The sequence below is a fragment of the Alligator sinensis genome, unplaced genomic scaffold (genome assembly GCF_000455745.1).
Source record: "Alligator sinensis unplaced genomic scaffold, ASM45574v1 scaffold755_2, whole genome shotgun sequence".
NCBI classification, from domain to species: Eukaryota; Metazoa; Chordata; order Crocodylia; family Alligatoridae; genus Alligator; species Alligator sinensis.
The window spans coordinates 2,195,789-2,222,552 of NW_005841883.1; the positions used below are offsets into that span (position 1 = coordinate 2,195,789).

Here is a 26,764-nt window from a genome sequence, read left to right on the forward strand (position 1 = left end):
CTGGCTGGTGCTGGGAGTGCTGGCATGGGAAAGTGGATCCCCCTCTTCCACATCCCCTTGCCTCTGCCCTTCTGCCTCCCTGACTCTATTCACCAGCACCTCTGTCCAGTGATCGAGGGTTTTGGTGCTGCCAGTGCACATGTTCCTCTTCACCCTTGGGTCGTACATGGCGTGGCAGGCCAGTAGGGGGCCCTCCTCCATTGAACCACACGCTTCACTGCGCCCAACCACCTTCCAGGCTCCGAGTGCCTCCCTGGGGGTGCCTCACGTCCAGCTGACCCCCTTCCTGAAGCATACCTGCAAGCCTGGGAGTAACGCCGCCACCACCCAGGGACTGGATTGATAGTGGCCCTGTGCCCCCTGGGAAACAGACCTAGTAGTTCTTGAGGGTACTTGCCCCACTGCAAGAACTTGGGGTGCATCCCTCAGTCTGAAGCACAAATAGTGGTCTCCCTTAGTCAGCTGAACCAAGGGGACCCCAAGGCATAATCTAGGCCCTCTCCCAATAAGTCTCCCATGCTTAGGTACAAAGGAGAACTACTGGTTACAAGGAGTAGGTTTAGAATACAGTACAGGGTAGAGCACTATCAGAGAAATCCCTTAGAGCAAACAGTGTCATGGTAGCCTTTGATTACACATCTGTGTTACTGACAGCTATATATCTAGTTAGATCTCAAGTAGCTTACTCACAAATATCATCCTGAGGCAGGTAGAGATTTCCTCTGGAGGCAAGCAATTCATTGACCATAAGTTTTAAGACAGAGAGTGAGTTTCAGATGGTCCAGCTTCTCTGAGAGTTCTCATCATAGCTGCTACCCCACCTCCTGGGCAGTCCTTAACTTATATAGACCTTATGACCTCATTTACCTGATCCAGTGAAGGCCAGCAACTGTTGGCTGCCAGCCAAGCAATTTGAAATGCATCACTGGTTGCCAGGTAGACTGGCAGGGTCTCTAGCCTCCTCTCAGTCATGATGACATTACTTAGAATAATAGGGAGTTTAAGCCCCCACCCAGGTGTGTGAGGCCAGTCAAGTAGGCAGAGGGAGCAGGTTTCCCCCTCCCTCAGGAATGTATCCAACTCAGGTTACAACTCGGGGTTACCTGAAGCCAATGGAGCCAGGGGTTTCTGCCCTCTGCAGTGACCATGGTAACCAAATTGTCAGATTGGTCCCCCACACAGAGATGGCATTCTGCCACACATGTCCCCCAACATGTGGACCATGCTGGACTGCAATGGATCCAGTCGTTTCCTGATGCCTTCCTTCAGCTGCCTCACCCATGCCTGCACATCTGGTGACAGTGGCTTGCCTCAGCCAGGAACATTGATCTCATGGAACTTCTCCATTTGGTTCTCAAGTTCCCTCACTACAGGGATCACCTGGCTAAGGAGGGCATCGCCAGCACTGAGGGTCTCAGTGGAGGGCTTGAGGACCACTGGGAAATAAGATCTGGGAGATAGTATCCCACTCAGCTCTGTTCAGGGTGGCGCTGATCCCAATCTCCTTGAGCAAGGCCATCTCATGGATGGCCTTCTGTTGCTCCACCAGCCTCCTGATCATCAGGTATATGGAGTTCCACCGAGTCTCCACATCCTGCATGATTTTGTGCTGTGTGATGCTTAGCTCTGCCTGTTTGTCCTGCAGCATCTTGTCCCTCTTGATGCTGTGGTGGAAGTAGTCCACCACCTTCCTGCTTTTTGAAATCAGCTCGTGGTAGTGATTGCATCATCAGTGGCAGCCATGCCCCCCTCCAAGGCATCCCTGACTAGGTGGAACTTATGTGCCACACAGCGGATGCCAACAAAGTTGGCATCATGCACTGCCTTAACCATATTGGCCCCATTGTCAGTGACTATGAACCCACAGGTGAGCTCACCCTGCCCAATAAGCCACCCCTGCACCATGCAGTTCATGGCCACATGATCTCCCTTACCATGTGGGACTCATCCATCACCTCTGCTTGAAGGAGAACCCACCGATGCCCTGACTGGTTGCACCAGTGCCCTGTGAGGGAAAGGTAGGCATGATCTCCACCCTGGCTTCTCCAGATGTCTGAGGTGAAGCACAGAGCTACTTGCAGACCTGCCTTCCACAGCTCCTCCCTCAAGTACTCCCTGCATACCTCATACAGGGAGGGCACGACTGTCCTGCTAAAGGTGGTACATGTGGGCACTTGGTAGTAAGAGGCCACGAACACCATGAACCATCTGAACCCTGGCCGCCCAACTAAGGAGAAGGGCTGGCCATCCAGAGCAAGCATCTCCCCAATGCATTGAGTGACCTCACTCGCTCTTGCAATGCACACTCCCACTTTTTCTGCAGCTTTCCCCTATAACTCCAGGGTGGCCTGCCTCTGCTTCATGGGGACAGGGACTTTGGAGCAAGAGGGGGACTTCTTTGTGGGCATCCTCCCACTGGTGCCAGGCTGAGGAGGAACAGGGGCAAGGGGATGCTGCCTCCTGAGAAGCAGCAGCATTGCCGTGGTGGTGAAGTGTTTCACCTCCTTGCCCCGGCTGATCTGTCTTTGGCAGTGCTGGCAGACAGCATACTTGGGGTCATCTGCCACCTAAAAAATGATCCCACACCACACTACCTGCCCCCCAATTCTGGGTTGAGGGTGGGGATCCTGCTTATCCTCCTCCCCAGCAGTCAGAGGCACAACAATAGGGGAAACTGTAGTAACAGTGTCATCACCGGCAGCCCTGTCCTCCTCCGAGGCGTCCCTGACCGAGATGCAGCTTGTGTGTCACACAGTGGATGCCAACAAAGTTGGCATCATGGACCGCCTTGACCATATTGGTCCCATTGTCAGTGACCATGAACCCGGAGGTGATCTCGCCCTGCCCAACAAGCCACCCCTGTACCATGTGGTTCATGGCCACCCTGATCTCCCTTGCCATGTGGGACTCATCCATCACCTCAGCTTGAAGGAGAGCCCACTGACAGCCTGACTGATCACATCAGTGCCTTGTAAGGGACAGGTAGGTGTGATCTCCACCCCAGCTGCTCCAGATGTTGGAGGTGAAGTGCAAAGCTACCTGCAGCCCTGCCTTGAGCAGCTCCTTCCTTAAGTACTCCCTGCATGCCTCATACAGGGAGGGCACCATCATCCTGCTAAAGGTGGTGCATGTGGGCACTTGGTAGGATGGGGCCATGAGTTCCATGAGCCACCTGAACCCTGGCCTCTCGAGTAAGGAGAAGGGCTGGCCATCCAGAGGAAGCATCTCCCCAATGCTCTGGGTGACCTTGCTTGCCTTTGGAACGTGCCCCCCTTTGTCTGTGGCTTTCCCCCACTGCTCCAGGGTGGCCTGCCTCTGGGGGGACAGGGGCTTTGGAGCAAGAGGGGGACTTTCCTTTGGGCACATTCCTACTGGTGCCAGGCTGAGGAATAAGAAGGGCAAGGGGGTGCTGTTTCCTCAGGTGCAGCAGCAGCACTGTGGTGGTCCTTGCCTTGACTGATCTGCCTTCGGCAGTGCTGGCAGATAGCATATTTGGGATCAGCCACCTCAAAATGATCCCACACTACACTACCCTCCTGCTTCTGGGTTGAGGGTGGGGATCCTGCCTTATCCCCATCCTGAGCAGGCAGAGGCACAGCAGGGGAAGCTGAGCCACCTGCCCCCATAACCTCCTCCGAGGTGCCTTACTGAGAAGGAGACCTGGTTCTAGGGGAACTTCGAGGGGTGTGGAGCACAAACTCAGATTCTCCCTTGGTCCCCAGAATTTCTTTAGCTAGGGCACTCAGGTTCCAGATCCAGCTCCTCCTCTGGCAGTGGGAGGCTCACACTGGGAGATGAAATTGAGATGGAGGAGACTGTCATTCTGCTGCTGGTGGCTATTTCTGGTGTTAGGGGAGGTGGTGCTGGGACAGGTACTGCTCCCACCTCCTTGCTCCCACTGGCAGCAGAAAACTCATGGATGCCAGGAAAGAGGATGAATTTGTTTGGGGGCGGGGGGTTGAGGACAGACTTGCAGCTCTAACTCTCCTCCTACCCCCTCTAGCCCCTCTCCCTCCCCTGCCAGAAGACCTGGCATCTGCCTTTCCAGCATGCTTCATATTAATCTTTCCTGTGCTGGAAAATGTGTCTGCGTGTGTAACTAACTAATAATATCTCCTTTTCTTCTCTGATGTATGACTGTCTGATTACTTCTGGGTTGTGTTTAATAATTTCTATCTGACATCTTCTGTGTTGCATTGGTTTAATAATCTCTATCTGATAGGGGTGTGTAGAACGGGCCCTATTCAATTCAGATTCAGCTCGAATTGGGGACAGTGATTAAATCTGTTGATTCAGATCACAGTCCCCAATTCAATTTGGCCGAATCCGAATCTGATGATTAAATGCTGATTCAGCGAATCAGCGATTCCGACACAGGCACGGCTTTAAAAGTTTTTTCTATGTACCTTGAGGTAGCAGCGCGGCTCATGATTGTTGCAGTGCTGGGGTGGATGGAGCATCCTACAGGAGCATGGGGGCTCTCCAGTGTGCTCGGCAGTGAACCTGTAAGTGGACTGGAAGTACTTCCGGTCCACTTCCAGGTCTGCCAGGGAGCACACTGCCTGCCCCCCCCACATGCTCCTCTGGCTCAATCGGCTGCAGGAGGACCTTGGGTGCCCCCCCAGACCCAGGAGGCACCAGTCGCTGAGCTGGGGGGGGAGGTGGGGGAGGCCCAGAACACTCCCTGGGCCTGGAAGTGCTTCCAGTCCACTTCTGGGTCTGCTGCTGAGCACTCTGGGGAACCCCCTGTGCTTCTGTGCTCCATGCGCCCCAGCACCATAGCAATCATGAGCCCCTGCTACCTAGAGGTATGTAGAAAAAACGTTTAAAAGGTGTCTCTATGTCCAAATTGCCGAATCTGTCTGAATCTCTCCAAATCAATTTGGAGGGTTCTGAATTGATTCAGAGAAATTAAAGGGCCCTCTGATTCAATTCGGATTCAGAGATTTGGCCACCGAATCAAATCAGGGACCAAAGCTTTGAACAGCCCTACTGTCTGACTCCTTCTTCTGTGTTGTGTTGGTTTAACAATCTCTATTTGACTTCTTCTTCTGTGTTGTGTTTAATAATCTCTATCTGACTTCTTCTATGATGTATGTGTGTGTGTGTGCGTGTGTCTAATATATGTGCTTTCCTGCACAGTGATGGATCACACTGCCAGGGAAAACGCAGCTTTTTTTTTTTTTTTTAAATGTGTGGGGAGACACCCCCCCCCAAAAAAAAAACAAAACACCCCACAAATATAAGTTGAAAGAAGTGGATTGGATTGGATAGGGATAAGTAGAGGGATTCTAGTTAGTAGGCTGTATCCAATCCTTTCCAAGAACAGAAACTAGCAGAAGAATGACTAGGTAGGAAGCTACACCAGTCTAGTACCTTTCAGACGCTGCTACTCAGGCAGAAACAGCTTACAAAAGGCACAGGAAAGCTGCAGACAGAGGCTTATATGCTGTTTTTACATCCTTCCCCCAGAGCACTGTGATTGGAAGGGGACTCAGGGAAAGATGACAGTCACTGGCAAGCTATAGATATCAGTCTTTCCCTGTTCCCCTTCCCTCTTCTCAGTTTCTGTTCCCTTGAAAGACTGCCTTCTGAATCTTTTCCAAATCTATTCGGATTTGGTGATTCGGCCTCCAAATCAGGCCTAATCTTCTCCAAACTGAATCGCAGACTGAAGCTTCACACATCGCTACCAACTAGGGATCTAGTATATGGTCCGCACCTGGGTGAACTAAGTTAGATTGGGTAGCCATTTATAATATGATCTAACCTCCCCCCAAACTTTCTGAGTATCTGTATGCAGCCCTAGTGAATTCCCTTCTCCTAGCAAATGGGAAGGGAATATTTACTTAATCATGTTGCAAGTAATTGGAGTTACAAAGCATTGTCATTTACTAAATAAAGTTTTAGTATATTGCTGTATTAAATACTCTTACCAGGTTGGGGAATTGTTGCGTGAAGCTCCTCAGTCCACAGAGATCCGAGAGCTGAGACGACTTCTCCGAACTCCACATGTCAAGGCAAGTGCAAATCCTTCCTCGAAAGGGAAGTGCAAACATCTTTTGCTGAAAATCCTGTAGTACGAGGCACAGAAGATTTGCAGTTGCCTTCAGAAGGCAGTAAAAGAAGCAGCAGACACTTTGATTAGCTTACTGTAAAAAGAAACTAATAGACAACACTAGCTATTAATTTGCAGATGTGGAATGTTTCCTCACCCCCCCACTCCACTATCTACAGATTTAACTGTGTTTTATCTCTATGAAATAATTAAATATCTACAGTATTCACAGTATGTAGTTATTGTTGCTCTTTTTAACAGCTGTGTACAATTGGAACACCTCTATTGCATAGTTTAAAGTAAGTGGTGACCTGTGCCCAACTTTTTAGCCCTGCGGGTCAAATGAGTAGTTCAGGGTTGGTCCGCAGGCCATATCCAGCTCCATCCAGTGTGCAGGACTGGTTTGGCCATTGGGTTCCATTGCACAGGGCCACAACATCTGATCTGCAGGGTTTGGAAATGGTGGTGGGGGAGTAGTGGCTGTGTTAATTGCCCCCACTTCCCTGCTGCCAAATTTCTGGACTTGTGGGGAGCCTTGAGGGCCAGCAGTTAAGTACCACTGGCTTAAAACTGTCTAAGAAATCAGGGCATATTTGTTTAATTAAAAATAAAGTGTTTTTTGTTTTCAAAGCAATTACAGACTTTGTTTCCTTTTTACTATAGCACTTCATAAGGATTCCTCTTTCTGGGTGCTTATACATGAGCAGCAAGGCTGCTCCGACATTCTGTAATTACAGTGCATTGGAGCAGGCTCAGTTAATAGAGTTTGCTGGAGCGTGGTAATTACTGTGCTCCAGCAGACTCCAGTGTCTTGTGTATCAGTGTCCCCACACTTACAAATGGCAGTGGGGGCACTAATGCTTGTCGAATGAACTTTAGTTAAAGTGACCCTGCCACCATTTTTAAGCATGGGGATGCTGATACCCAAAACCCTCCAAGTGCTTTAATTAGAGCAGTTCTCAGAGCCACTCCAATTAAAGCACCCATTTTCAGAGTACATGTATAAAGGCCCACTATGATTAAATTCCACTATATCAGGAAAATCTCCTATGTTCTATCCATCAGAAAATTCAAACAATGTAAATAGGGTCCCATACCATGGGTCTGAGTTAGAATTCAGTCTCCTTTTTCTTATCATCAAACTTGTTTAGTGGTAGGCTTATGTGTCGTCTTTCTTACAGGCCTTACTATCAGCTCATGATACTGTGGCCCAGAAAGATTTTGAACCAGTCCTTCCACCTCTGCCAGATAACATCCCTGAAAATGAGGAAGCTATGAGGATTGTCTGCTTAGTGAAAAATAAGCAACCTCTAGTAAGAAGCTTTCGGTTACATTATTTACACCTGTGCAATAGACTCAATAGCGTATCTTGTGCAGTTGGATTATTTTTCAGTAATGCTACAGAATTTGCGGTAATCCTGTTTGTTTTATTTTTAACTGGCAAACACATCTTGGAGATGGAACATGTGTATTGAAAAAAGTTTTTTTCCTTATCTGAAGGATGGGGGAAAATGAGAAGTGCTTTTATGTGCCAAGTTTTATATTGTATTCCTTTTATGATAAATACAGGGCTTAGAACAGGAAAAGATGTTATGGAAGGTTTTATGCAAGACTGTGATGGAATGCAAGGGTCTGGAATATACTCTGTGAGCTTTATAATAATCATGTTTTTATCTCTTAATGAATTTGGTTCACATCTTTTAACATAACGCACTGTCTTGCAATATTGTGCAGTATTTGCGAGAAAGAAAAGGTTTTACAATTATCTCCAGTCATAGTGAAGGAGATCTGACTTGCAGTGTGAAAAGAATTTTGTAGGAATAGAAAGAATAGAACTGTTATGAATTTTGTATAAATGGAAATGATTAGAGTTGTTTCTCCCTTTTTTTGTCAGGGTGCCACCATTAAACGCCATGAGATAACTGGTGACATTATGGTTGCCAGGGTGATCAATGGTGGGTTAGCAGACAGAAGTGGTAAGTCCCATTTGAAACACAAAAGAAAAGAAACAACCTTCCTTGTGCAATTGCAAAGTCTCTTTTTCTCAGTAGAACTTTTAGGCATACACATGGTATAGGATTATATAAAGAGAAATAATCACCTCACACTGAAAATAACTTTGGCACTTTATTTCTCCATCACTCACGCATTCTGTGGTAGATGTATTGCATTCAAGAGAGGCAGAGACAGATTAAGATGTAAAGCTAATCTTACATTATTTTAAAAATGTTTACCTTTTTAATATAAATACCTGGGCTATCTGTCATGAGATGATGGCTCTACTACTACATAGTGGTGCCACTTGGTATGAATAACAGCATGCTGAATTCCCAATGAAGAAATTGATGTAATAAATTGTAAAGTGTTGGCAGTCTGATTCTGGGATACCTGGCTATACAGAATATATACGAGTACTTTTTTCTTTTCTTGCACTGGGCTTTTAGGAATGAATGCCATCAGCAAAACTAATATTCTCTAACAAATCTCTTTGGAAATGTTGCTGCTGTACTGTTACAGAAATAGATTTACTCCAGCAGGTTTCTTTCTTTTAAAGCAGCTTGAACTTCATTAAAGCACTGGAGAGTGGCGAAATTATCATTTTAACATTTTATAATGCTTTATACTATAGCTCCATTTAGCATTTCTTGACCTCTATGTAGAGAAGGACCAAAGCTGTTTGTGGCAACTGAATGATTTCCATGTTGAGATTGATTGATACAATATACATTAGGACATACTTTGATGTGAAGGAAAATGTACAACTGCTTGCTGTTTTCATGAGAGAGTGTGTATTTCTTGCTTTTTTTTTTTTTTACTTAAGCAAATTCTGTCGGACATTAGAAAGGAGCTCAAACTCCCCCCTCCCTCTGAATCAGGGACTTTAGGTCAGGACTTCGAGACTTTATATACTCCAATAGCTCTGGTGCACTGAAACTGAATGCATCCACTTGAAGAGAACTTAAAATTTGAATAAGAGCACTTAATGCTTCTGTGGGACTTTTTCATCAAGGATCTCAAATTACTTTTAAAAAAGTAGGGAAAAAGGTAGTTAGCTGTACTAATGCGAAGGCAGGGCAGTGTGTCACCTTAGAGACCAACTCATTCAGAGAAGCATAATGCTTCATAGGTGACAGCTTATCAAAAAAAGGGAGAGGAAGCAAATGTATTTCTGCCCCGACTACAAATAAGGAAAAAGAAACACAATTTGAATGAATTACCGATGTTGTGTTTTTTTTTTTTTGTTTTGTTTTTGTTTTTTTTTTTTAATTTTAGGGTTGCTGTATGCAGGGGACAAGTTGGTAGAAGTAAACAGTGTTCCAGTGGAGGGACTAGAGCCAGAACAAGTTATCCACATTTTGGTATGAAATTTCTTTTGCTCTCCTTTGAATTCTTTTGTAGTTCAGTTGCAATTAAAAATGCATTTCCTTTAAAAAAAAAAAAAAAAATGAAATTTCCTGGGGAAGGAAAGAGCTACACACAAGCAATGATTTTCCTATTTAATGCATGTCTTTCAGGCTTCTTCACTGTGGTGGTTCTCACCTCTAGGCAGAAGTCAGTACAATGCCTATATACCATTTTAAACCCTTAAAATGGGGCATAAGTGGAACCAAAGTGCTGCTGTAGAGGAGAGTATTACATCTTTTGTCTTTTGACATAGGTTTTTGTGGCAGAACCTCACTATTGTGTTGCTAACCCACAACCAGTGAGTCTCACAGCTCTTTCACTCAGTGTCCATGCAAACTTAGTTGGAGTATGCTAGCAGGAGCTCTCATTTTTGAGCTTTGACTTGTTTTACAAAGTTTGTGTATTAGGAAATATTTTCACAGATAACGTCTACTAAAATCACCTTTGTCAAAATAAATAGAGATCATTGTATGATACAGTATCCCTGATGTGTGTTGGTTTATTTGCCAGTTCACAAATATTTGGTGTTCATTGAATTTACAGTCATATCCAACCAATTAGGTCCTAAGTCAGGGGCGGGCAATTATTTTGGGCGGAGGGCCACTTACCCAGTTTTGGCAGGCTGTGGAGGGCCACATGGGTATCCCTGCCCCTTGACAGGTGCCCCACCCTCTGGTCACCATCTTGGTCAATGTCCCAGGGCCAGCACTGGTAGGGCCCAGAGTGGGGCAGAGGCCGGCAGGGGTCTGTGGAGCCAGGCTGGGCTGCACCAACAGGGAGAGGGGGGAGCTGGCCTGGCTCCATAGAGCCCCTGCCTGCCCCCCTCCCCGGGGCCCCACCAGTACTGGCCCCGGGACACCAGTATGGGCCCTGTGCTCCCATTGGCTCCCCGCCTGCTCACACCCAGTGCAGCACATAGCCCTGAACCCCTGCTCACCAGCAGGGAAGAAGCTGGTGCTGACCATAGGGAAGAGTGACTCTTTGCCTGCCCCATGGCCGGTGCCCCGCGCTGCAGGCACTTGCAGCCCATGTAGGGCTGTCTGGAGCAGGCACAGGCAGCCTCATGTGGACTGCAGATGGCTGCAGCATGGGGTGCTGGCGATGGGGTGGGTGAGGGGCCACTTTTCCCTGTGCTCAGCACCGGCTTCTTCCCTGCCCCACTGCCAGCCTGGCATTGGGGCCAGGTTACGAGCTGGTGCTGAGGGCGGGGGTGGAGAAAGCAGCCCCTTCCCGCCCTATGGCTGGTGCCCCGCGCTCCAGCCACTCACAGCCCGCCTGGGGTTGCCTGTGCCCACTCTGGACAGCCCCACACGGGCTGCAAGCTCCTGTAGCATGGGCTGCTGGCCATGGGGTGGGCAAGAGGCCACTTTTTTCTGCTCAGGGAAGGAGCCCAGGGAAAAACTGAGCGCGGGGGGAGCAGCCCCTGCCCTGCCCCACTCCCAGCGCCCCACACTGCACGTGCTCGCAGCCTGCACGGGGCTGTTCGGAGCAGGCACAGGCAGCCCCACACAGGCTGTGATGCAGGGTGCCGGGCATGGGTGGGGAGGGACTGGGTCCTGCCCCTTACCTGAGCTTCCCACGCAGGAGCAGCCACATGCTCCCAGCTCAGAAACCCTGGTTGGGGCTTCTGGCTGGGGGGCAGGGCTGGGCGGGCCCACTGTTGTTGGAACCCGCCGGGCTTTCCCTGGGTCCTACTGCCCTTGGTTCAGGTCATTTTTGACCTGAACCAAGGGCAGAGAAATATTGATTTTCTACATTTTTTAGGGGCCCCACGGGCTGGATAAAATGGCCTCACAAGCTGGATCTGGCCCATGGGCCATATTTTGCCCACCCCTGTCCTAAGTGTTTAGTTAAAAAGTGTTAAGGTCTTTTTGTCTTTGCCTTTCAATTTTTATCATGCATGGAGAAATAAGTGCAAACAGAGCAGTAGAAATACAAATTTTACTACAATGCAGTATAGTAGAATTGATCATCTGGAACAGGGGTTGTCAACCAGGGGTATGCAAATCCCTGGGGGTACTTGGGAAGGCCCTAGGGGGTATGCGTGGGTGGGCGGGGATGGAGTGCTGCCACCCACCACCCTGCACTGCTAGGTGCTGCCCAGCCAGCCAGACACGGCAGTGGGGAAGCTCACACGCAGCAGCTGCTGCTGCCACCACCACCCACCACTCTGTGCTGCCGCCACTCCACATCCAGCTGCACTTATTAAAAAAGGTTGAAAACTTCTGATCTGGAAAGTCAATTAACCAGCATGTTTCGTGCATAGGTGGAAGGCCAGGGCTAATGGGACTTACCTCCTCCCGCCCCAATGCAGGGCAGCAGTAGCAGCACAGAGGGTCACAAGGCAGCCTGGGAACGGGCTCCAGGCAACTGCAGTGCAAGGGGGGGGGAGGGAGGAAAGGGGCATGCACAGACACGCAGCCGCAACCTGCAACAGCCCGGTGGCATGTAGAACACTGCCCACTGCAGTAGGTAAATCTGTCATGGGGAAGGGGTGAGGGAGTGGGTCAGGGGCAGGGGCTGAAGTGAATGGGACACTGGGCCTGGGGCAGGTCATGGGATGCTCGGAGATCAGGCGGCTTGTCCAGGGGCGCAGGAGGGCTCCCGCTGCTGCGTGCGCCCCGGCAGAGGCCTGGGGGATGTGCCTCCTGGATTTGTGCGCAGGGTAGAGGTGGGCTGCCACTGTGGGTTGGGCTCTGCACCCTGCTGCCCCGGGAGTGGTGCAATGCCATATGCTAGCCGCACAAGGGGCGGCAGCAGGCACATGACATCGTGCCACTCCCAAGGCAGTGGCAGCAGGACGCAGGGCCCAGCCCACAGCAGCAGTCCACCTCCACCCCTCACACAAATATGGAGGGCACATGCCCCCCAGACCTCCACTGGAGCACGTGCAGTGCCCCTGCCCCCACCCCATTCCTTCCCTCACTGCAGGGGCTTCGATCTGCTGCCCCTCCCCCTCGCCCCTTCCCCACAACAGACTTACCTGTTGTGATGGGGTGTGTGCGTGCACACGTGCTAGCGTGCATGCACTCAGCACCCCCCAATAATATTTTCTCCCTCAGTCTACGGTTTTGTATTAACAAAACCCATCAGTTTTCCAATTAACCAGCTATTCTGGATAATTAACATTCAGCTGTATCTAGAGACCTTAAGCTTATTCTTTTCCTTTCCTTGCACAACTAGGTCAACCCTATGCAGTGAATTTTGTTTTAAATATGTGCCTTATTAAAGGCTTGAGGTTTCTGAGCTTCCTTTGTGAGTTAAACTGAAGTTGGTTTTTAAAGAATAAATGAACTTTATTTTAAGGATGTGTCTGTATGAAAGGTTTTGTTGGAGTTTAGCAATTATAGGTCTTAAGGACATTTTATCACATGTGGAATAATCCTTTGTTAGTCCTGAAGTGATGAAACTTATTTTCCTTTTAGGGTGTTACTGATAGCATGCTACATTTTAACTTTCTGAATCTTTTTAGGCTCTGTCATACGGAACAATAATGTTTAAACTAATTCCAGTTTCTGATCGAGCAGTCAGCAACCAGACAACAGTAAGATTCTCTGATGTGTTTTAAGATTACTAGTATTGTAGACTCCAGATTACTCTCATTGCAGTAATGACTAATGGGCCAGTATATGTGAAGAGAAAAAATACTTAGAAGCAGCTCACAGATTTCCCTGTTAAAATGTCATAACTGTGCACATATGCCTCTGATTAAATAAATTTGCCTTTAGTAATGCAGTTAAAGATAGCAGGATGGGATTAGGGAAACAGAAAGGTAGTTAAGGCATTTCTGGAGCAATTTAGAGAGAGAGAGAGAGAGAGAGAGAATCATAGTGTTCACAGTATGAGAGCTGATATTTTTCTTGATCAGGAAAACAACTGAGATTTTGAGTCTCATACTGTTCCCATTGAAGTTGATGGCAAAACTTTCATTGATTTCTTCCTGCCTCCCACCCTGGTAGCTGTATCAAGTAATTTTGATTGTCAGTATATTATAGTGTTGCTTTGTAGCTGCTCCAAGGAACATCTCCTTCACTTTTGTCTGTGTTGCATAACAGCTGTATGTGCGAGCCATGGCAGATTACTGCCCCCTGCAAGACCCTACCATTCCTTGTGCTGATGCAGGCTTGCCCTTTAAAAAGGGGGAAATCCTTAAAATAGTTGACCAGAATGATGTGCTCTGGTGGCATGAAATCCTTCAGATAGTTGACCAGAATGATGTGCTCTGGTGGCAGGCAAAGAAAGCCTTGGATCTTAACACCTGTGCTGGGCTTATTCCTTCAAACCACCTTCTGAAGAGGTAAGAAAGCTTGGTGATTCTTGATGCCAAACAGGGAAAAAAAAATGCATCTTGTCTAATAAAAGATATCACCCACAAAAATTCTTGCCACCTGCATGTTTTACAGACCATCACAGCTACTACATCACTCAACACTACCAAAAAAGTTAAGCAAGTCACTTGGGTTTGTCACCAATTTAGGACTGTATAATTATCAAAGATTGGCTGTCTGATTAAATAACTCCACACTTTGTCTGTTTTCTATTTTAAATCTTACCAAGGATACTTATGAGGAAACAGGATATTAAGTTCATCTTCTGTCTTAGGTTGATCTCTTTCATCTTAAATCAGATTGTAAGCAACTCAAGGCAAGGGACTTCACGCTGGCACCAACAGCCTGCTAGACGCCTTACTTTATAAATAATCTCTGTCCAATCCATCTTTTATGATGCTTAATTTTGTAGGATTGTTCTTCACAGGAAAGGTGAAAGAATCCAGAATTATGTCACAAGGCCATAATTATTTCTAAGGAAGATATTTTAAGGGTGTTCTTTGAGGCATTCGTGGTATTTCAGTTTTGATATTCAGAGATGAGCTGGCAGTTTTCTTCATTTTAAATGAGAAAAATCAGTAACTAATTGTTTTATGCATATTACATGCCACAATTTTTTTAAAATAGGGCACTTTCAGACATAGGTGCCTAGAGACACCTCAAAAACACTTCTCTGGCCTGATTTTATAAACATGTTGACCCATCAGGAGACAAAAAAACAACCCCCACCCCCCACCCCCAGTGTTACAAGGGCTCATAGTAATGCTAGATAACCATGTACTGATTCAATTTAAACTTGGAGGGCACTCAAACCAAGACATGGTCATAATACTTATACTAAGGTCCTGTGCCAGAGAGACTTGAGTAAATCGTTTCTCCTGCTTCCACGCATGTGTATTACATGACAGATAACACTGCTTTCCTCAGTCATCTATATGAATTCAAGGCAACATGCAAGCCAGTAGTGTAGAACAGGGGTCGGCAACCTTTTCAGGCTGAAGGCGAGAGAATCTAGTTCAGGTCAGAGGTGCACAGGTGCTAGGACCCAGCCACAACTGCTACTGCTTTTCCCAGCAGTGGCACGGGGAAAGTGCCCATGGTTGCTGCTTTTTTCCACAGCAGCACAGGGAGAGTGTACACAGCTGGTGCTTTTCCCTGCAGTGGAGGTGGGCTTTGGCAGCAGTTGCTTTCCCCTGCCACCATGGGGTTGCATGCCAGCTGCAGACACTCACCCCATGCTGCTGTGGGGAAAAGCAGGGGTGGAGGATACTTCCCCAGTCCAGCTGCTGGGGAAAAGTGGCAGTGATACCTGGATCCTAGCACCCATACTTCACATGCCTGCTCACTTCTTCTCTGAACCGGGTCAATCTGGCTGCTAAAGCTTCATGTCTACAGGCCAGATCAAATGGCTCCACAGGCTGGATTCAGGCCATGGATCACAGATTGCCAACCTCTTCTGTAGAGTATTGGCAGTGAAAGAGGACTCTGTTCCTCACTTGGTGCACTGGGTAGAACACTAGTCCTGTTTCCACACCTTGTGGCTTGGCACCAGACCTTATCAGGCTCATGGATGTCATTTCATGTGCAGATAGGTTGGAACAGCTAGTTAGGCAGCCACTTGAACTGCTTACCTACTGTGATGGTTTCCTTTCTGTTCAGGAAGCAGCGAGAATTCTGGTGGTCTCAGCCTTTCCAGCCCTATACTTGTCTCAGATCAACAATACGTGAGTACAGAATTTTCTAAATATTGGGGTAGGGGAAGGAAGGTTTTTTCCTTTTATTGCTGTATATAAGCAAAATCTTACAACTAGATTTTCCAAGGAGGCATTCATTGGATTGAATTGTGGCTTCAAATGCTGCAGAATTCATATTGGAATATGTGGCTGTGGCAGAAGTGTCTGAATAAGGAACAGTATTGTTGTAGGGTTCAGAATGCAGTGAATTTAGGATCTGATCTCATGGAAGTAAGGATCTGATCTTATCTGGGAGTGTTCTTTCTGCACCCTCCTGGATTGGGCATTTATATATAAGTTTTGCTAGAAAGAAATCTGTAGTGTTTGTGGTCTCCTGAGGTACCAGTTGGACCCATCACAGATTTCTATGGAAATGAGACTAGGGAACAGATAGCAGTCTGTATACCACTGTCATGCCACTTCATCTTCATTCTTCCAAAAACCAGCATTTTTCTTATCATTGTAAAAAATCCACTTTTAGAGTAAGTTAGATAGTTTTATATAAAGGCATAACTTGATATTTGAGAACCCTGGGCAGCAGCCACACACTGAGCAGCATCAGTGGCTGTGCCCCTGGCAGCATGGTGCCTGCCAGACCAGCAGTGTAGCTGCTGTTAGTTCTTCCTGCCCTGCTCTGCCCACCCCCAGACTGACTCCTGGGGCTACTGCTCCAGCCCCCACCTCCTTCATTATGCTACTGGTTTTATATTGGTTTCTTTTTATTAAAACTACTATTCCCATTGGTGCATGTATGCTGCCCATCTTTAACTTCTAACTTAAGGGGACCAATTTGTCTTTAATAGTCTGGAAGACCTATCACTTGATGTTTTCTTAGATCTTTTTTTGTAAAGAAATGTTAGGAAAGTTTCTCTTTGTAAACTATTTTAATGGCTCTAAATGTGCAGTTACTTTCTAGATGGGGGATATTTTTCTTTTGCTCTCTCTTGCCTTTCTCAAGTCTATTTTTCTGTGGCTTGCATAATCACTTGCTAAAACCTTATGGTGATAGAGATGAGCTTGTCCCTCTGGGAATTTGAAAATTTAAGTCACTACTCACTATCTTCGTCTTCTTAGAGTATTTTGGCAGTTTAGTTTTTGTGAAATAGCCACAGCATTGGATATTTCTAATTGTGTATTGATTTTTTTTTTATTTGTTTACCCACTTCAATGGATTTGTTATGAACAGTAAGTACTGTGGAAGAAGGTAAGAGATGGACTACATTGCATTTCACTACCTAGATTTGGCTCACCAGTCCAGTGTTGCCTGATCCCTTAAAGTACAAAAAGGTGACTGCTTGCAGACTTTTAAATTCTGCACCAGTCAGTTGTAAGGGAGCATGTTAGAACTGATTGGGTCAGTTTTCTCTTTGACAATGTATCATTTGGGCTTCCTGAATAGGCTGATCAAACACATGCTTTGATGTTGTTTTGCTTATTTAAAACAATAGTAGCATGCCATTTGTGGTCTGGCCGATTATATTTTGGAAGAAAAACCCAGACCACACATTGTAGGATATGAAGGAGTAGTAGTTTTGATGGAAGCTTGGAAAAAGGATAAAATTCCTTCCCATTCTCTCCCTTTTGAAACAGGCAATAAAACCTAAGAGTAAGCTCTGAAGCATCATTGAAAAAGGAGAGAAGGGAAATGTGTAGGAGGTACTGGGGGAGAAACATCTTGCCAACTTGTTGCAAGCTATTGGCCTCAAAAAACAGAAACTTACATCCTTTTTATTTCAGCTACAAAATATGACAAGACCACAGGACTTCCACAGAAATTTCTTTTGGTCCTAAAGACCATTGAATCTAATTATAGTTGTGATATGGAGGAGAGAGGTGGAAATGTGACCAGTCTAGTAAAGAATTGTTACACAAACAGTAAACACAAGCGTTGTAGAGGCTCCTTCATATGGCTAGTCTGAGACAATAAAAAAAACCCCCAGGACATCAGCCTCTGAAACCCCAAGCTGTTCCTACTTCATAGACACCACATTTCTTGTGTGGATCTCCAACAACGGAGCAGTGATACTTGTATAATGGAGAGAACAAACTTATAAGGAGGTGGTCTTCAGTTTTAAAACCAGTAAAGGTTTATTAAAAGAAAAACAGTTTTAACAATTAATTTAAAAAATTCTGTCCTTGCTCATCAAATTTAAAGAAATTAAACACGCATGCAAAATACAGAAGCCATGGGGGGAGGAAGTGATGTTTTGTTGATGGTATAGGAATCCTTCACAAATAACTCCTCTGAAATATAAGTGTAACTGGGGGGGCCTGCTTGGGGTTTGTCTACTGGTGGCCCTGTCCACCTGTTAGGGGTCAACCGTCCCCCTTCTCTCCTGCCACACCTTGTTGTTAATTAAGCAGGAGGCTGCCCATTTCTTGCCCCGATGCCAGGGGGCGCTATCTGCAGCTCCGTTCCTCCCCTACACCGCAGCCCAAGCCTCACAGATGGTATTTGTAAATTTCTCTTTATGTTGGGGTCTTGGCTGCTGTGGGCTTACCCCTTCTCTCTCCAGCTAGGGTTGTCAGTTAAACACCTCCTCCCCCCCACTAATCAGGGTTTGACTCCCAGGCTCTAGCTCTTTAAAAAAAAAAACAAAAAACAAACTCACTCAGGCTCCTGCACCCTCTGTGGTGCTGGGGTCTGCTCACCCCCAAATACTGCACCCTCTCTGGCACTAGGGCCCCCACACTGCAGTGGGCCCCCAATGAGGCCTCCTCCTTCACCAAATAGCCTCACTCAAACCACCAGTCTTAACATTCAACACAAAACATAGGCTTCTAAGGCCATATAATGGAAAAATGATAAGACAGAAACAAGAGAGGCAACATGCCTGCTTACTTTAGATGATCATGAGGATGGCTCAGGGCATGGCACAGTCTTTCAACAGAGACTGCAGCCACAGCACCCTACTCATTGAAAGTCCACCTCCCTGCTGCCCCTCTGGCCTTCTCCACTTGCCATTTGTAGGGTCCTGGCCTTCCTCTTCCTGTCACGTGACTGGCTGGCAGGGCTTGAGCCTTAACCCCTACTTGACCGGTCGGCTGTGACTGGAAGGTTCTGGACTTAAAGGGACCACCCTGTCTCTTAGTAACAGGGTTAGGGTTCCCTGTTACAATAAGAATACAAAATTCACATGAAATACCTCTCTCATTGCAAGCAAACAGCTCATTTTTGCTTCCCAGCTGGGAACTCTTTTGAGCATTGGTATAAGAAACCATTTTCCTCTCCCTAGCTGAAGAGAAAGTATAGTACATTGGAGGAACACTCTGAAACATTGGGAAATGTTTTAACCTGGTTTGCATTTCAAGGAGGATTAATTTTCTCTGACTTGAGTTCGGTCTTGAATCTACAAGTGTTTTTTAGTGCATTCTGAACTCAGGGACTTTTTTCTGTTCTTTTTTCCTGTGATCATCAGCAGAAGATGACATGCAAATTGATGAGAAGTGTGTAGAAACAGGTAACTGATTTAATTTGAGAGGATTTTTTTCTGTTTGCTGCAATAAAACAACTAGACAAAGTCAATAAGTGTTTCTTGGACAGAATGAATCTATTTTATAGTCATTCAAGAGAGAAATTCTATTTTTAATTAAGTAAAAATATGAAGTAAAAGCTCCAAACTATCTCGATGTATTGTATGAATAGGTTACCATTCCGGTTATAGTGGATCTCTGCTGTAAATAAGGTGTTATGAAAATAATGGCTATTCTAAAACATACCACTGAATGAAATCCAGCCAATTGACTGAGCAGATTATAAATCTAAGGGCTGCAACCCATCTGATTTTTGGCTCACTATATCTGGAATATTCAAGTTACTGTGGTTTTATAGAGTTTGTAAAAATCATTGTCAAAAGAATTGAGGAGTTTATCAAGAGCCAAAAAGGGTTAGATGTTTATAACAAGTCTATCCAGTGTTGACTTAATGATGAAAAGACAGTTTTGGAAAGGGTATGAGCTTTAGGGCTTACACCAATTTACTAATTGGAAGTTAAGCAGACATTTTCTTGAAGACAGCTTATCTCATACTGCTTACTGCTGGACTTCTTGTGCTACCATCAGAAGCAACAAGTTCCAGCTTCTCTTAAGGTGCATCTACATGTTGCCCTACAGCGATGTAGTGACATGCTATGTCACCATATGGCATGCTACAGTGATGTAGCAATCACATGTGCCTACACGTGATTGCCAGCTACGTCGTTGTTGTGGCATGCTCCCTAGGTATAGTGTGCCACTATAGTGGCATAGCAGTGAAATTTACCTGTGCGCCATGTGTACAGCACAGTACCCACCTGTACTGCACCGTGCTTCAGTACTTCAAAAAGAAATAGTAAAGCACGGTGCTATAGCAATGTCGCCATATAGCAACATATAGATGTGCCCTTAGAGACCTAATGTTAGGTCTAGCAATTCTTATGTTTCTACATTGCTCAGGGTCTGTTTCCTTATTTCTTAATGCAGAGAGCTTGAGTTGGAGATTATGTTCCTGTCATTGCTTTCAGTTGCATTATTTTAATGTCTGGAACATAATCTTGTATGTGACCTTATGTATGGTACTACAAGCTGAATCACTATATTGAAAGTAGGGATGAGGAAAATGAAAATACAAACATCTTTAGATTTGATGGCTTTGGTTTCAGATCTTCACTCTGTAGTTCAAGCTTATTTCTAATTGATTTAGGAAGAGGTGAAAGTAAGTGTAGGGGTTAGGAGCTTAAAAACTTAACGTGGTCCCTATGCTGTTAAAAGGAAAAAAAATTCTTACATGTTATCTTTAAGTTACCTTAAACAGTAATAGTATTGAAATTAAACCTACGCTGTGTTTGCTTTCTGGATGACTTAAAGATGAAGAAATATTTGAGTCTGGTAAGTAAAATGTTTCCCACCTAATTCTAATCCCCCCTTATCTTTACTGCCAAAAAGATTAACAGACAAGCAAGTGGTTTTAAAAAAGACTTGCATTTATTATTAGCTTTGTAAGGTGTTACCACCACCTTCAATAGACCTGTTGTTCTGTGTTTATTTAGAGACATATCTTGTAACTTTAGCAACAAAAATGTTTGTTCTTCTTACCTCTGTAAAGAAGGAAGAGAGAGCTCAGTCACCTTGTGCATCAAGGTTCATGGAGATAAGGATGGGGGTCAAACACGATGATCCATTGTGGTCCCTTTCGACTCTACACACTCTATAAGGATCTACCAGGCCCCGCTCCCTGATTGCATTCTGGGAGCTGGGGGCTTGAAGGTCCCTGCTGCTGGGGCAGGGGGACATAAATACTAATGAATTAACACATACAAATCTTGAAGGCAAAAGCTAACATCAGTGTCAAAGGGAATAATGGGATTACATAGGTGTAATTAGGGCTTAGTCATAGTGGGTGCATCTACATGCAGAAGTAAACTGTGCAGTAAACTACTCTGGAGCAAGAGTTTTTAGGATGGTGTCTACACAGGAAGTAATTAGGGAACAAATTAGCTCCCAGTTCCCTTCATCCCTGCAGTGGGCTCCTGCTGCCACCGGGGGGAACTCCAGGCTCCCCCAGGTGCTAGCCCAGGGGCTGACAGTGAGCACTGGGCCCTGGGGGACTGTGTGTTGCTGGGGCGGAGACAATATCCCCCTGTCCTGGCAACAGGGTGCTCCTGGCCCTGGCTCCCTCATCAGGGGCATGGAGCTTGGAAAGAGCTACAGGGAAGGGGTAGGGGGAGATAAGTGTCTCCCAGCCCCCTGCTCCCCAATTGTAATGGTGGAGTGTGGGCTGGGAGATAAGGATCTCCCAGCCCCCACCCCCTGATCATGATCTCAGAGCAGGAGGCTTGCAGCTCTCTGCTGCCGGGGCAGGGGGACATAGTCCCCAGTCGGGCTCCTGTGGCAGAGCCTGCCTTGGCAGCAGGCAGCTCCCAGCAACAGGGAGCTATCTCCCAGATTTTGCTCCCAGTTAGGCATCTGTACAAGCACTACAGTGCTATTACTAATGCTGAATAAATTTGCAACTTGCATTTGCAGGTAGCAAATTTTACTCTGTATTAGGGAGGTTTATTGTGAAGTAAGCATGTGCACATGTACATGCAGGCACATGCTTACTTCACAGTCAAACTAGGCTAATATGAAGTTAAGTCTTGTGTAGACGCACCCAGTATTTTTTGTTACTGTTGATGAATCAGAAGGATTAAGACTCCCAGATTCTTAAGTCCCCAAGCTAAATATGTAAGGCTGGCATATAGCTAAAAACCTTTAGCTTGTTGTACATTGAGCATATTGGGTATGAAATCACAGAGACATTATTGTGGAACCTTTTGTTTCTTTTTCAAAGTCACTTTTTGCAGTGCAGTCATACTTTGAAAGTCTTGCCTCATACAGTGAGCTGGATACCAGAAGCTCTGCAAAACTTGGTCTTTTACTGTAAATTAGATCCCTCTAAATGTCTTGTTTCACACAAACTATATACTTGCTGTGCTTAATTTAATTGCCTTCATCTTCCTGCTGCATTTCTGGAGGACAGGGTTCAAACAAATTTGAATGTGTGCTCTTCCTCACCTGCTTAACCTAAATTTTATAGGACCCCTCTTCTCCTTTCCCTTGCAATAGCTGCATTCCTGGGTTATTCCCCCAAATCCTATGGATTTCTCTGAGTCCTCTTTGCTGCTTCTGTGTACCCAGAGAGATAAGAGGCCAAAGCAATAGCATAATTAAGGTGGGGAGCCCACCCTTTGGGGCAGTGTGGTTGGGGCAGAAAAATAACAGCCATGGCCTGTCAGCTGCGCTGCTGCTGCTGCTTCTGCCACCCAGGGTCCTGAGCTGCCCTGTTACACACCTGGGCTAAAGATCACCCCAGCTCAGTAACTGAGCAAGCTACAAGGTGTGCATTCTAAGTACACTATTGCAGAGCAGTCTGAGACAAGCCTTGTGCCTGTGCACTGTCTTGCTACAGGGCTGTAGGGTTTGCACACACACTTTGTGGTACAAGGTACATGCTTTGTGTATTTTATAGTCTTTATTCAAACTGAAACAAATGTCATGCCATATTAGACCAGTTTGACCACCTACACTTGTACTTTGCTTAATTTTTCATCTGTTTTATTACATTTACCTGAATCTTCAGAGGAGCTTAAAGAAGGTAACTTTAAAATCTCTTTTGCCTCCTATAGATATTCAGCAGCAGTCTAGACTCATAGAAAAGGAGGGCTGGAAAAGACCTCAGGAGGCCATCTAGTTTTGGCCCCTGATCAAGGCTTGTTGCCTTCTCATACCTAAGTAAACCATCCTAGTCAAGTGTCTGTCTAACCTGCTCTTGAAAACTTCCAAGGATGGAGATTCCACAAAACTGTCTAGATAGCCTGCTTCAACACTTGACCACAGTGAGAAATTCTCCAGCCTATGTTTCCTGTGCTGTACTTGGAGTCTATTGTTCCTAGTCCTGTCCCTACAACCATAGGAAGTAGTCTTATAGTCTAATAATCTAAAATCAGAAAATTACTACAAACTATGAGAGAGTATATAGTATATATACTATAAATCAACCCATTTATAGTATATTGGTTTATTTACTTGTTCACATTGGAAAGTATTGGTAAGGGAAAGATGCCCAACAAGAGAAAAGAAAGAAGCTTGGGAAGGAATGGCATTTTAGTAAACTGGAAGATTATCTTAGAGGCAAGTCTGAGGTGAAAAGCAGCCGAGGAAATCTGGTTGTACTTTAAGGAGGCCAAATATACCAGAAGAAAGGGATGTGCAACAGCAGACCAGCTTGGCTAGACTGCAGTCTCTTCAATTAGTTGAAACTCAAAAAGTAATCCTATAAAAAGTAGAAACATAGTTATAGTACTAGGGACGAGTATAAAAGTATTGCATGGGTATGCAGGGAGAAAATTAGGAAGGCCAAGGCACGTTTTGAAATGCAGTTGGCAAGGGATGAAAAAAGTCATAAAAAGGCATTCTACAAATATATCAAAAGTAGAAAGACCAAAGAAATCATATGTCCCTTATGGTAGGGGTATCAAACTCATCTGGCCCTGCAGGTTGGATGAGGAATATTAGATTGGCCCCACAGACCCTCATAAACCCCATGCCAGATTCAGCACACATGGTGCATACCCTGCATGTAGTGCCCCCGCCCCCTTCCCCTGTTCCAGGATCTTCACTGTACACAGCACTCCATTCTAGCTGGTCCAGGCCCCATGTTGCACGTGGTGACTGCAGGTGCTGTTTGGAGCACAGGACATGGTCTGGCTGCAGTGGGTACTGCATACAGTGTTTATCCTGGACCAGCTGGGGGTGGTGGGATGCTGTGTGCAGCACAGATCCTGGAATGGAAGGCCCATGAGGCAGAGTTTTAGACAGGCTGGGAGAAAGTGTCGCATGTAGCATGGATCCTGGAGTGGGCACTGTTTGCAGCACTTTTCCAAAGCCCAACACGTGAGGCCAGTCCATCTTGTGCTGCATGGGCCAACCCAGATCTAGGGTAAAACTGGAGATAGGGTGATGGGGCTTCACAGACTGTGTCCAGCCAATGAACCATATCTTTGACTGCCCTCCCTCTGCCCCCACCGTATGGGATACAGAAGACTAATGCAGAGAAAGCTGAAGTATTTAATGCCTTTTTGCTTCAGTCGTCACAAACGGGCAGCTACTAGATGATGAGTGTGGTTGGCAGCAAAGATAGGGAAGAAGACAAACAGCCTAGGAAGCAGAAGAACAGGTTAGAGTTTACTTAGAGAAGGTAGATGCTTTCAAGTTAGCAGGGCCAGATGGGATGCACAAGAGGGTACAGAAAAAAATTGCTAAGGTAATTTTGTAATTTCAGAGCCATTAGCTATCCTCATTGAGAATTCATGGATGCCAAGTGAGGTCATGGATGACTGAAAAGGAGCAAATATAGGATGCCTATACATGTGCTCCAGAGTGGGGGAACACTTTAACAAGGTGATCAGGAGTAGCCATCATGAATTTATGAAGAGCAGATCATGTCCAACCAACCTGATTTCCTTCTATGGTAAGGTGACAGGTCTGTGGACTGGGGAGATCAGTGGATGTGATATACCTTGACTTCGGAAAGGCTAGGCTTTTGACACTGTCTCCCATGATATTCTTATTAGTAAGCTAAGGAAATACATACTGGATGAAAGTACTGTCTACCTGGGTCTGTCCCAGACCCAGTAGTATTCAGCATCTTCATTAATAATGTGAATGGTGGGATTGAGTGCACACTTAGCAAATTTGCACGTGACACCAAGTTGGGTGGAGTTACAGATGCTTTGGAAGGTAGGGCTAAGATCCAGAATGATATGGATAGATAGGAAAGTTGCCTGCAGTCGATCAGATGAAATTCACAAGGACAAATACAAACGCCTGCACTTGGGATGGAACGATTGCATGCACATATACAGACTGGGGAATGACTGGCTAGGCTGCAGTGCAATGGAGAAATACCTGCAGGTTACAATGGACCAGAAGCTGAATATGAACCAAGAGTGTTGTGGCAAACCCCTGCCCCATCCCACAAAAAAACAAACAAATAAAAAAGCCCGCCAGCAGCATGCTGAGTTGAATCAACAAGAGTCACTTGCAAATCAAAGGAAGTGATTCTTCCACTCTGTTCAGTACTGCTGAGGCCTCACCTGGAGTACTGTGTCCAGTTTTGGGCCCCACACTTTAAGAAGATGTGGATGTTTTGGAAAAAGTCCAGTGCAAAAGGACAAAAATTATTAGAGCTCTGAGAAGCAATACTTATGAGAAAAGGATGAAAGAACCAGGTTTTTCTAGTTTGGGAGGAGAAGACTGAGGGGAGATTTGATAAGTCTTCAAATACCTAAGGGGTGATTACAGAGAGGATGGAGATGTGCTTTTCTCTGTGGTTGCAGGGGAAGGACTGGAAGCAATGGCCTCAAGCTGTAGCAGAGGAAATGTAGGTTGGAGATTAGGAGGAACTTTGTGACTATGAGGGTGATCAAGCATTGGAGTAGGCTACCTAGAGAAATTGTGGAATTTCCATACTTGGAAGTTTTCAAGAGCTGGTTGGACAGACACTTGGCTAGGATGGCTTAGTCAGGGATGATCCTGCTTTGAGGAGGGGGCTGGACTAAATGGCTTTGTGGGGTGTCTTCCAGCCCTACTTTGCTATGGTCCTATGAACATGAAAAGTAACTTAGGCAGACGATAATGCAATTTTATTCCAGAAATCTGTTATCTTTTGTAACTAGGCTACTTTCTGTACACATGCTCCAAGGTAGGGGTGGAGGCTGCATTTTAATGAGAGCAGCTCCCAGGAGCCACTCCAATTAAAACACCCATAGCTTCGCATGTATTCAGTGTCCCATGTTTCAACATGGCAGCTGGGGCACTTAAACCAAAGCTTATTCAACAAGCTTTAAAGCACCCCACCACCACCACCACCATTGTGACATATGGGGACACTGAATACACAAGATGCTGCATCATGGGGGAACAGTCTGATTAGAACGCTCCAGCAGACTCAGCTGCTCCGATATGTTCTAATCAGAACACTTTGGAGCATGTGTAAAAGTGCCCTTTTTTATCTAAATCCAGGGTTTGAATTACACTTTGTCTCTTGTGGGGGGGCAGTAAGGGGTCTACAAAAAAAATTGGCCAGGGTCGGGCTTGTGTGCACAGGTCCCCACCAGTACCGCGAGGCTGGGGCCAGTGGCAGCCATTAGGTCACAGGGGTGGGCAAAATGCGGCCTGGGAGGCGAAGGCGGCCTGCCAGGCCATTCTATCTGGCCCATGGGGCCCCTAAAAAATTCAGAAAATTAACATTTATCTGCCCTGGGCTGCCTGTCATGTGGCCCTTGATGGCTTGCTGAAACTCAGTAAGTGGCCCTCTGCCCAAAATAATTGCCTGCTCCTGCGTTAAGAGCTGTTGCTGCCACCTGGGCTGCTTAGAAGGGTGCGGTGTGGGATGGGCTGGGGGCTGCACACAGTGGTACATGGGCTCTGGGCTGTTGCAGGGGGGTGGGCATGCTGACTGGCCTGCAGGGGGGTTCTTGTCTCTGTTGTGGGGGTGGGCTCAGTCCCGTCCCCCCTACCTGCCCCATAATTCATACCCTGTCTAAATCTTAGCCTATCTTCAGAGCATGTTCTCCAATTTACTTGTTGGCAAAGTCTTAGCACTATAATCACAAACAGCAAGTTGCTCACATACATTTATGCATGTACACACACTGGAAGCAAACTTTCTAAGAATCCAAGAGAAGTGAAAAGTAAAATCTATTAGATCATTCTCTAAG

The 26,764-nt window shown here is 46.0% G+C and overlaps 1 protein-coding gene across 1 annotated transcript in view; it reads left to right on the forward strand.

Moving 5' to 3' along the window:
* MPP4 (membrane palmitoylated protein 4) overlaps positions 1–26,764 on the forward strand; it is a 55,608-nt gene that overhangs the window by 11,741 nt on the left and 17,103 nt on the right. The window contains exons 4-14 of the mRNA XM_006017691.1: positions 5,940–6,020; positions 7,240–7,371; positions 7,953–8,034; positions 9,332–9,417; positions 12,936–13,007; positions 13,519–13,760; positions 15,451–15,515; positions 16,711–16,728; positions 18,947–18,985; positions 20,370–20,390; positions 22,624–22,638. Of these exons, the coding sequence (XP_006017753.1) occupies positions 5,940–6,020; positions 7,240–7,371; positions 7,953–8,034; positions 9,332–9,417; positions 12,936–13,007; positions 13,519–13,760; positions 15,451–15,515; positions 16,711–16,728; positions 18,947–18,985; positions 20,370–20,390; positions 22,624–22,638 (853 nt within the window). The remainder of the gene's footprint in view (positions 1–5,939; positions 6,021–7,239; positions 7,372–7,952; positions 8,035–9,331; positions 9,418–12,935; positions 13,008–13,518; positions 13,761–15,450; positions 15,516–16,710; positions 16,729–18,946; positions 18,986–20,369; positions 20,391–22,623; positions 22,639–26,764) is intronic.